This window comes from Manduca sexta, chromosome 9 (genome assembly GCF_014839805.1).
Source record: "Manduca sexta isolate Smith_Timp_Sample1 chromosome 9, JHU_Msex_v1.0, whole genome shotgun sequence".
NCBI lineage: Eukaryota > Metazoa > Arthropoda > Insecta > Lepidoptera > Sphingidae > Manduca > Manduca sexta.
The window spans coordinates 4240952-4253568 of record NC_051123.1 but is presented as its reverse complement, the minus strand read 5'-3'; the positions used below and the strand labels follow the sequence as shown (position 1 = coordinate 4253568).

The 12617-nt window shown below is 30.7% G+C and overlaps 1 protein-coding gene across 1 annotated transcript; it reads left to right on the top strand.

Annotated features, from left to right (window-relative positions):
- Positions 1–7646: 7646 nt before the first annotated feature.
- LOC115442869 (fatty acid-binding protein 2-like) lies at positions 7647–10575 on the top strand. Its single transcript, XM_030168058.2, has 4 exons — positions 7647–7803; positions 9179–9330; positions 9785–9895; positions 10490–10575. The coding sequence occupies exons 1-4, from the start codon at positions 7734–7736 to the stop codon at positions 10541–10543; spliced, it is 387 nt and encodes a 128-aa protein (XP_030023918.1). The 5' UTR covers positions 7647–7733; the 3' UTR covers positions 10544–10575.
- Positions 10576–12617: the final 2042 nt, after the last annotated feature.

Below are 12617 nucleotides of genomic sequence, written 5' to 3'. Positions count from 1 at the left end.
TCCTTAAGGCGATACCTCAAGGTCCATTTTCATACATTTTGTTTCGGCTTTAATCTGGGTAACTAAACAAGTATTGGCAAGTAAAGAATTTAAATTCACGTCTAGTTAGTGATTAGTTCTCGCAGTTGAAAGAAAAACGTAAAAATAATTAATAATCATGGATATTTCGGCCTTTAAAATAAAATATGACGAAATTTTAAAGGCAGAAATATCCATGATTATTAATTATCTTTACATTTTTCTTTCAACTGCGAGAACTAATCACTAACTAGACGTGAATTTAAATTCTTTACTTGCCAATACTTGTTTAGTTACCCAGATTAAAGCCGAAACAAAATGTATGAAAATGGACCTTGAGGTATCGCCTTAAAAACTATATTTATGTCAGTGTCAATTCGAAAACTACTGACAACTATTTACCCCATGTTGTCTTTAATTTTTCACTCCCACTGTTTTAAAAACATATTTGTCTGGACAGTCTATCTATCTTTCACGTCTAAGAGTAGAGTCACACTTCAGCCTATTTTGCCTGCAGCCCTAATGAACTTGTTCTGGACGGTACCATTGTCTCATAGAAAACCCTCGTAAAGTTAACTTTGCTATCTTCATTCGACAATAATGACATTATCGAAGGTGCAAGTCTTTCATTTGATTAATCAATAAAAGTGGCGCTTATCTATACCAGAATTGGATATTAACGCTAATACATAAATAGTATCAAAAACTCCACGTAGCATTAAACAGATTACAATTCCGACTTATATGAAATATTACTGTTTGTGCACGAGCAATTTAAGAAAAGAAATAGTCAATGTTTTATCAATGTATTATTTTCTTTCTAAGATAATGTTATTTACGTGATTGGGGCTGGGTCATAAAAGATTTCGATTTTCATATATTCATCATTTATTAAGATATATTTTTATACAATCACAAATAACGGCCGAAAGGCTTCTCTATCGTTTGACCTTTTTGGTGATGCAGAGACGAAAATTCCTGATGATATTGCGTAAACTTTAATAAGATCAATAAAAATGTAAAAGAAATATCTTTCACTTTTCGTCTATTAGCCCTTATCTCGCTTAAATTAAGAGTTTACCAAACATACTCTCCTTTTATATATTTTGCTGAAATTATTAATTTCATTTCTAGGGCTAGCTGTCTTCCTGACTGTCCTCGTCTGAGGATACCAACCCCAAGTACTTTGAAACTCATACACAAAATGTTCCTTCATGTAGAAAATGAGCTCTGGACTTCTCAATCCTCCATTTATAAACGTTGTTTTGACACTAAAGAGCATACATAATACAATACATCCACCGTTGCATAAAAAAAAAATAATGGCGTGTTTGATGTTACGTTTATTAAGATAAATAATTATTTAGTAGTCATAGAATGCCTTAACTCCATTCCAATTTTAACCTTATTTCTTTTAAAGTCGGCCTTTGCAATTCCTCTGGCAGTATTCATGAGCGTCTCATATAAGCATGAAGTAATGTTTGTGCGCATTTTGGCCTATCGGAAAATATTTTAGAGCCACGATAACTAGTAGTACTCTCTATTATCCCTATAAGGCTCCACGCAGACGCATAAGTGCTGAAAATACTAAAGCGTAATATTGACCCCGGCGCCGCTTCTACGAGTCGTATGTCTATTGCAAAAAGGTTTATATTACTAAATTTACTTGAGAACTCCAATGATTGGCAAGAACCAATGATAAAAGAAGTATAGAGGATGGGTAATATGGTCACGTGACATGCGGCACATTTCATGAACAAAATGGTGCCGACTCCGCCCCTTACAATAGTGATATGCTAGTACCGAAAATTTTGTATCGACATCGAAGAATTAAGAGAGACAAACAAGCCCCAAAAAGATCAAATACGAAAGGGGTTAGGAACTACCATAATATAAATATAACAAATCATAATGTAAACAAACAAACTGAAACTGATTTATAAGTAACAATTGTTAAACAAAGCAGTACCTGTTGTGACAAACATCCAGTTGTGTTTGATCTATATTTGTATGTTGCACTATTCCTTGCTAAAAATTTAAGTTACAGATTAAGATATTTATTTAATACATGATAAATGGAATAAGATAGCGTAGCCAGCAATTATTTGGTTGGTTTTATTTTATTTTATTATTATGCTCTTTGATCGAGAAAGGTTCAGCAAACTAAAATCAATGACCGTAAAAATGGTGGTTAAGATAATCAATTATAATAATTATTTGCAATAACAACAATATGATTATGTATCTATTTCCGTGCATGCAAAGGTTGCTCGAAACATAAGACCGCCAATTGTAAAAATATATCTTACATTTCATCTTTATGTTGTTTCTTTTATGTTTATCTATTCTTTTATGTAACAATTCTAATTTTATTCATAGCAATATATTAAAGTAATATTACTACTTATTAGGTAAAGTATAATAATCATTACTATTTTACTTATCGCGAATATTGTTGGAAAACAGTTATCTTTACTCGCGTTAATTAAACGTGTGGTTTATGCATATCTTCTCAAAATGTAAAGAAATATGTATTTGGTGTAGGATTCCAATCACGTCGCTCAATATTCTCAATTCATTTTGCCTTGGTTTTAAATTTTTGGTTATCTTAAAAAATATTCTAATTTCACTTAGTTTGTCCTTCTGAATAATACAATATTGATGTGTGCTCTAACATTCTTTCAAAGACAAAACCGTAACTGATAAACGGGCGTCTGTTAAAATATCGATATCAATAATTTCTAAACAAATCCACCCACCCATCCCTAAGCTCGTGTGTAAACAAACATAATGATTTTAATGTGTATAAATCACGCCTAAAAGGGTCCAAAGCTTAACAAACCAGATCCACATATCATTTTAATTGATAAAAACACATCCAAAAAGTAATTATACAAAGATATTTGCTAATTTTCGGTAAAAACAGTTACTAACCTATGAAAATATATTTCGGGGTCTTTAAAGATAAAGATAAAGATAAAGATATATTTATTTGCAAACATGGGTGAAACAGATGATCATACATTAAATTATTTAGAGCAACCATATTTAACCAGTAGTTGGTATGCAAAATTAAATTGTTGAATTTAAATACTATGTCACAATTATTACATAAAAAAAGAATAGAAAAATTAAAAACATGAAATAGTAAAAAATAAAAAAAATGTCAAGTAACAGTATGCTAATGGGTCAATATTTAAATTAAGATTTTAAAAGAAAATTATTATATTATGTCATTTTAGGTAATTATATAATATTATTTATGCTCCAGTAAAAACTCTGTTAAATTATAATACACCTTATCTACTAAAAAATTTCTTAACTGTTTCTTGAATATTGATATGTTCAAGTCTTTTAATGCCTTAGGCAGCTTATTATATATGACTGGTGCCATACAGACGACACTATTACTCGTCAAGGCGGTCTTAGCACTATGTAAGCGTAGTCTGCTATTGTCACGTCTATTCCTAGGAACAGTATCAGCTAGTCGTTTGAAACGGCCGGGGTTAGATTTCACAAATACAGCTATTTCTAATATATAAATACAAGGCAATGTCAATATTTTGTATTGTTTAAAATATGGCTTGCAACTGTCATTAACTTTTAATCGGAACATAGATCTTATGCATTGTTTTTGGGCTTTAAAGGCTATTTCTTTATTGGTAGAGTTACCCCAAAATATAACGCCGTATCGTAAATGAGATTCGACTATCCCATAGTAAGCGGTGAGAATTGCATCTGTATTAACTGTTGACGACAAAATATATAGAGCATATGCAGACTTACTTATTTTTTTACAGAGATTCTCTATATGTGCCTTCCAGCATAGTTTTTTATCAATTTCCAGTCCTAGAAATTTTGTGCTATCGACTCCTTCAATATTGTCATTATTGTAACGGATGTGTAAGTTATTATTATCTGGCATGCGTTGATTAAAATGTATGATTTTTGTTTTACTTAAATTAATTTTCAAGTTATTGTCTATCAACCACTTAATAACTGATATTAATGAATTGTTAATTTCATTTAAATATGTGTCTACATGTTTACATGGTATTGTCATAGTGCTATCGTCGGCAAAAAGAGTCAAGGGATAATCTATGGATTTAGGTAGATCATTAATATATAATATAAATAATAATGGGCCCAGAACGCTTCCCTGTGGTACTCCGTACATAACTTTACGTTCCAATGACCTGAATGTTTGTTCGGTTTTACTCTCAACGTTGATTCTGTTGATTTCAGTTATTTGTTTTCTATTATACAAATATGATTTAATGAGGCTATGTACATTACCCCTGATACCGTAAGCTTCCAATTTGTCTAAAAGAGTATCGTAGTGGACATAATCAAAAGCCTGAGTCATATCGCAAAATATAGCACAAACAGGTGTTCTTTTATCCATATTAATTATAATATTGTGTAAGAAGTCATATATTGCCATATTTATTGTTCTATGTTGTCTAAATCCCTTTTGTTCGTCACACAGTATATTATTATGTTCTATATATTTATATAATTCTTTATAGATGTATTTTTCAAAAATTTTAGATATTACAGGAATAAGTGATATAGGTCTGTAATATTCTAATAACTCTCTATTTTCTTTCTTAAATAGTGGTTTTATTATAGATGTTTTTAAAGCATCAGGATATATTCCGGCACAAATACTAAGATTAATGATATGACTTATGTGGCCACATATCTCATTAGCCGTCGCTTTTAAAATCTTTGTTGAGATACCATCATAGCCTACGCTGTTAGTATTTTTAATGTCATTATTATTTTAAATATATCATAAGGAGTACTAGGCGCCATGAAAATTGAATTTAGTTTAGTGTTTATTTTATAACTTTTGGCCCTATTCTTGACGTAAAGTTTTGGCTGGATTTTATCTACAAAATAATTATTAAATGCATTGGCTATTTTAACTGGATTTGTTATATATTCATTTCCTACCATGATTTTATTAATATGTTTAGGAATATTAATTTTCGTTTGATTTATTATTTGCCAAATAGATTTTGATTTATTGTTAGATTGCTTTATTTTATAATTATTTTGAGCTTTTTTGGTCATGTTTATAATTTTTTTATATTGTTTAGAATATTTGGCAAAATTTGTTTTATTAAAATGGTTAGGTTTCATTCTTAGTTGCCATAATAGAGTTCTCTTTTTTTTGCTACATAATTTAACGCCTCTGGATACCCATTTAGGTTTTATATTTAAGTCTTTCTTTATTCTAGTAGTAGGAAAACATAGGTCGTAAAATAAACAAAAGATATTAATAAAATAATTGTATGCTATATTAGGGTCGGCTGTATCATAAATTTCCATAAATGATAGGTTTTTTATGTAATCTTTAAACTTAGTTATATTTTCTTTATTGTAATCTCGCCTAGTTACATACCAGTGGTTAATAGAACATAAGTTTTGTACTGGACATTGAAGAAGTTGTGTTGTATGATCTGATAATGCAAACTCCAATACCTCAGTCCTACATTTTTACCAAAATTATGCGCAAAATTGTCAATACATGTCAGACTGGCCATGCGTGTTGGTTGTTTTAAAGCTAGTTTCATGTTGAAATTTAAAAACAGACATTCTAATGCAATTGAGTTGTTATTTGATTTGAGCATATCAATATTAAAGTCTCCAGCTATAACAACTTTTTTACATTGGCTTTTAAATATTTCTCGAAGAAGAGTTTCAAGTGTATGAAAGCAAATGTTTAAATTATTAATATTAGGTATTCTATATATACAAACGATAATTATTCTGTAGTGGATAAGCTCAATAGCACAGCATTCAATAACGCCTGACTTTGACATTTTCGCAATATTTGTCATTTCTTTCCATTGGAGTCCGTTTTTTGCAAGAATACATGCTCCGCCTCTTTTCTTGTCCTTTCTACTATAACTTGCCGCTAATGAATAATTAGGCACATGTAATTGATTTTCATAGCCTTCTCTAATGAAATGTTCGGTAATGCATAAAATGTCTACATTTATTTCTTTTTCGTATAGCTCTTCTAAACACACCGTTAGTGCATCAGATTTTTTTATTAATCCGGCTATATTTTGGTGAAGTACAGTAAGATACTTATTCGAGAAAAAGCAAGTTATTTGTGTCTAATTTGGTCTTGCACGTGGATTCTGGTTCTTGTTGATTCGTATCACTACCGCTGTTTATAAATTCCCTGCAATCATTATTTGTTTTTTATTTATAATCGGGCTTAGATTTTCAAAAATGTTTGTCATGCCATAATTGCTAAGGGCACCATTACTCTTTAAGAACATTATATAGTCACATGTTAAATTTAAGTTGGTGTCAAATAATGTGGCATATTCATGAGTACAGTTATCCAGATATAACAAGTTATTAAACATCTCCACTCTACAATTGAACACCATAGATCCATATTTATACGTAGGTATGCATAGTATTATATTTGTGTTTCGTATTTGTGATAGGGTTTCACGAATAGTAATTGTCAGGTCATAATAGTTATTTGTTTGTCTAAAGTCTTCTTCCCCGATAAATATTATACAATAGTCATTCATAGTGTATTGTTTTAGTTTTAAGTCAACATCATTAATAAGTCGTCGTATACCGCAGTCAGGTGTCAAGTAGTGGCAGATTTGATAATTTGGAAATGTATTTTCGGCAATCTTTAAAATCTTATTTCGTTTCGTTTCGTTTTCTTGCGTGAATTCGATTTGCATCCTTTCACACAACACTGAGTCATTTTCGAAACTTAACAAATACACTAATAAACACACTGAACAATTGAGAATATGATTATATTACTTTAAATTCAATATTTATGAAGATTTGTTTACATCGTCTGACACTACATGTACTTGCCGACTGGCCAGCATAAAATGGCGTTTCTGCCGCAAGGCGGTCCCAGTGTGTTGAAGTAAACGAAATAGTGCCATATGCGAAGAAAGCAATTATTTTTGTCTTTTTGTTGCGTTCCAAATAAGCTTTGAGTAAAAGAGATAGACATATATATTGACAATTCTGCGTCGATTTCCCTAACATAAATATAACTTATTCATATAGCTAACTTTTGAGGCCTGTCCTCTTTATATTTAGTCATTGGCAAGAACGCATCACAAAAAATGAGTTTAGCGTTTCTTCTTATCGTGTGACTAAAACGTCCTAACCAAAGTAAGTTGATGCTGAGTCCCTCCATAACACAAATCATCACACTTGTAAAGCAATTAAAAAATATCAGCTACCTCAACGAAAACAAATTTTCTAATAAAGCTATCTATTTTTAAATAAATCGATAAAGAATGAAGAGTCTTCGTTAAGGAAATTCTAAAAATATTACAAATGAAAAAATTATACATGTTTGTGTGTTGAAAACTTTGTTAGCGATAAACGCATTACATTTTGAAGAGAATTAAATGAAATTCGGCAGAAAAACAAACAAAATCTTAGACTGTTAAACAAGATACTTTTTTCAGTGGAAATTGGAAGTAAGACTTTTGTTCAGAGAAAGATCTGACACTAGCGAAGCTACGATACAAACCTATTTATTGATAAAATGTGATACGCTGTCAGATCGCCGCTTTGATTTAATAATCGTTGATTAAGGGACAGAATGCTATCAGGGGATTATATTTGAAATATAAAGGGATACTCGAGAGATCCAACATTATTTCTATTCAGTGTATTGTTACCATAGAACGTGACACAACAAAATGGCCTACTTCGGAAAGGAATTCAAGTTTGAAAAGGACGAGAACATTGAAGAATTGGTTAAGACTTTGGGTAGGTTTAATACTGATGCATGTTTGTTCCGTAATAGAAATCTCTATCAATAATATATTTTGGATGTTCCTTAAACGCTTTACAAAACATACAATGTAATAGATAAATTAGATAATGCAATTGTTATATTTAAACCATTTATTTATTTATTTTGTCATTTGTTACTTTTCTCAACTGCTAATTTTAATTTTCCATCCCTATTTATAAACAGTCATTTTGACATTGCGTTACTAAATGAAACTTTAACTTCAGTAAATAGAGGTTCGTGCCTTTATAAGTTTGGGAGTTTCTTCTTTTAATAAGCTATCTACGTAGAAAAGTAAATCGAGGATAAAAGAAATTTTTGTCCCAAACCAATAAATCAATTTAATATTTTTTGTAATGTAAGTACTCAATTTTTGTTTTTGGTAATAGCGATGACTAAGCCGTTTTCGTATTCAAATTACCGTTATACTTAGTTATTTGTTTTAAGTACCCGCGATATACGCTAGTACTTCATTCCCTTTTTTCTTACGCTGGGAAAATACTACTACTTTTCAGCCAAACGGGCTACGGGGCGGTTAATAAGGTCGCCAACCTTCAACTGCGAATAATTTTTTTTATCATTTGTCTATATTCTATTTAATACCTTATTTATGACGTATAAACAGGGTGTAATCTGATGGTATTGCGTTACAAATTTGTTTGAGCAGGTCCAAAGATTGAAGTTTAACTTTATTTCTGTTTGTTTCCTTATTTAGTTACTTAACAAACAGACAATGGTTCCAATAGATTCTATTACTATCTTCACGTACATAAACACTCACGTCTTCCATTTTTTAAGTATTAGCAGACGAAATTGGTTTATTTATTTGGACCACTTTGAACATTTTTTTTCCAAATCGATTCATAAATGACCGATTTATAAGATAACAGACTTAAAAATATACACATCGAATTGATCACCTCCACCTTAATTGGAATTAGAATTTAAACCATAACTTGACGTCTACTATAACGCAAAAATTCGTGTTAGGTATTTGTGTTTTATTCATCTTTGATATTGCACATTGCACACCTAAATGTAAATATATAACATTAATAACTTTTGTAAAAGAGCATTCCACTTATTGACGTTTCCAGGATATAAAATATACATTGATAAAGTAAAAAAGAAATCAGTTCGAGGGCACCACTTTTGCTTTTTCCTTCTCAATATAAAAAATTCGTTCAATATTTTACAACAATATGGCGAAGTCTTTTATTTTCCTCGTCATGTTATAAGTAGTCATCTATCTGTAATAGGTTTTATAGGAATTATATGGTTTTAATGGTCATACTCACGTTAGATCCTGGCCGAATTTTAAAAAAAATATGCAATTATGTGAATTTTCAGATCTGTCAGCGGAGCAACAAGCGGGGTTCGTCAATTACAAGCCCTCCCAGAAAATTGAGAAGAATGGTGACGAGTATGTCTTAACTATTGGACCTAAAGTAGTCAAGTTCAGTGCTGGAGTCGAGTTTGAGGAAAAGATCGGAGATAATGTGGTGAGTATTATATTCTAAAAACAAGTAACAATTTTTTTTTTGTTTCTCTCTCTCTCTTTGAAAGTGACAGTTGTGACATATCTATTGTAATATTGACATTTGACATTGAAAAATGACGGTGTCTTAGTTTTTTTTAAATAAATAGTAAAGTGGACCAAGGAACTATTTCATTCCACCGTATATGTGACGTCATCAAGCATTTTTCGGTTTTTAATTTTTTGCTTCGAAATTAAGTATTAAAAAAATATTTAAAATTTCATAATCAAATTTAGAGTAGAAAAAATTAAGAAACAGAATTTTCGTTTTAGGCACATTTATATTTCGACATGTTGTCAATTACGTGTAGTTGTAAATTCGTGTTTATTGCTTGTCACCTGGACGGGGTCTAATCCATGCTATGCTACTAAATTTGCCTCATGTTCTCCGATAAATTCCTTTGAATTAAATGTTTCAGTCGAAGTCCGTGATCCAAGTCGACGGAGACGTCTTCAACCAGGTCCAGAACTTCGGTAATGGTTATGTTTTCAACATTAAGAGGGAGTTCTCTGACGATGCTCTTGTTCTGGTAAGTTATACTAATTATTTTTATTATCTAACTTTTGTTCGCGGTTTAGCAATTGAAGTCCCTTAATCGGTTATAAGTAGTTTATCCTGAGGGATGAACCTTTTTATTTTAATCTGTGTTTATTGAGTAAACGACTGTCAATTAACGGCCGGTTTTAATAAACGATCTTAATTTTAATCTTTAATCCGATTCGAGGATAATCTGGAGGAGAATCAGTCATTTGTAAGCATATAAAAAAACTGATTATTCCATTGAAATAAACGATGGGAATCGTTTATTGAAATTGGCAGTAAGAGAATAATTATTGTAGATAGGTATGACAACAGAATATTGAATATTCATTCATTTGAACACACAATTTATAACAAAATATTTGATATAAACTTTCCATTTTCAAATATAAATAGAATGTGGTGAATTAAGTAAAAAAAAATAAATAAAATAAGGGCACATTTAAATGAACCCTAATACATTAGTCAATTATTATTTTTTTCTGTTTTATTCGATGTAACATTCATTCGCAATAAAAAGAAAGAAATGCGCGCTGTCTTAATTTTGCTTATAGAAATCTTTATATTTTTATTTTATTTTCAGAGCATCTCGCATAGCAAATGGGATGGAGTAGGCCGCAGACACTACAAGCCTTAATTTATTTTGTAAATATATATTTTTAATTTTAATTACTATTTATTTTGTTTGCATTGCAATAATTAATTATGAAAATATTTATTTCTAATTATTTTGTTTTTAAATACATTTTTTATATCTAATTAACTTTGTTTTAATGATTATAACGCAACGATGCGTTTTTTTAAAAAACACTATTATTATACAAAATAATAATAATAATAATATCAGTCCTGTATTATATACTTGCCCACTGCTGAGCACGGGCCTCCTCTACTACTGAGAGGGATTAGGCCTTAGTCCACCACGCTGGCCTAGTGCGGATTGGTAGACTTCACACATCTTCGAAATTCCTATACTGAACTTCTCAGGTGTGCAGGTTTCCCCACGATGTTTTCCTTCACCGTTAAAACGAACGATAAATTCACAAAGAATACACACGTGATTTTTAGAAAAGTCAGAGGTGTGTGCCGTTGGGATTTGAACCTGCGGACATTCGTCTTGGCAGTCCGTTCCACACCCAACCGGGCTATCGCCGCTTATGTAAATATTTATTTCTAATTACTTTGTTTTATTGATTATAACGCAACGATGCGTTTTTTTTTAAAACACTATTATTATACAATATAATACCTATAATATAATTATCTCCATGGCCACGTCTTATGTAGAATGATATTATTAATAGATCCATTTCTCAAAGGACCAGACACATTTACCCCGGTTATTCATAGACGTTATTTATCTTAGGATGGAGCATTTCTGTGATAACAAGTCTGTTTCTCAGCTTTGTTTATCTGACAGCTTGCTGTTTGTTCAGCTTTGTTTATCTGACAGCCAACAAGATTCAAGTTGTATCTCAATATTAGCCAATCACAACGGCCCAATGTCTACGCACTGCGAAAGCTGCCATACCGTCAGCACTGAGAAACAGACTTGTTATCACAGCAAAGATAGAGTTTAGATAAATAACGTCTATGAATAAGGAGGTTAATCTTTCAAAACTGAAGTATATAGTCTATCTAGCACCTGACCGGTTAACGACAGAAAGAGCAACTTTGATTGTTTCTAGAACTAATGACGATGTCTTCATGACTAACATTTATAGTCAATCTGACCTTTATTTGACTTTATATTGTAGAAAGCGATTAAGTTATTTCTTAAATTTTCTATGTTCTTAATGGCAAACATACTACAATGAGGGGAAAAATTAATAGTGCAAGTTTTAGGAATTAAACAGAGTTTGTAAATAAATCCGTTATAATATATCAAATAGTTATTACTATTACAAAAGGCTTATACTGCCATACTAAACTCAGAAGCGATATCTCAAAAAAAAAAACAAAAAAAATATATTGTTATAGCTTAAAGAAATACCCATCTAATGAATTCACCTAAACAACGGTATCTTGTTTAGAACTTGTTAAAAAAAACCGTTACAAGAGTGTGTCCATCTCAGTTTTACATACAACACTATACTTAAAACTGTATATACAAAACTGCGATTATCTCGAAATAAAGTTTCCCTGACATACAGCTTTTGCGCTTATCACGGCAGTATAATAAATAGTAAGACAAAGAGAAAAGAGACATAAATTTTAATAAGATAGTTATAAATCGCAATGGATGCGTTTGTTTAAATTTTAGCACAATTAATATTTCCTTTTTTATTAGTAGGTACCCAATACCATATATTATTAATATTAACATTATTCAAATCTAACAAGAGGATTACTTCTCAAATTTTATAAAGTTCAGTTAGAATGCATGTTGTTTTTATATAAAATAGTATCATTATTTAATTTACCTTTTATTGATTATTCTAATTTGTACCAAAATCATTACGAAAATAAGAAATGATAAAATTAATTACCATTAACTATTATAACACATGCATAATATGATTTGCGTATATCTATACTATTATATAAAGCTGAAGAGTTTGTTTGTTTGTTTGTTTGAACGCGCTAATCTCAGGAACTACCGGTCCGAACTGAAAAATTCTTTTTGCGTTGGATAGCCCTTTGTTCGTGGAGTGCTATAGGCTATATATCATTACGCTATACCCAATAGGAGCGGAGCAGTAATGGCTAAT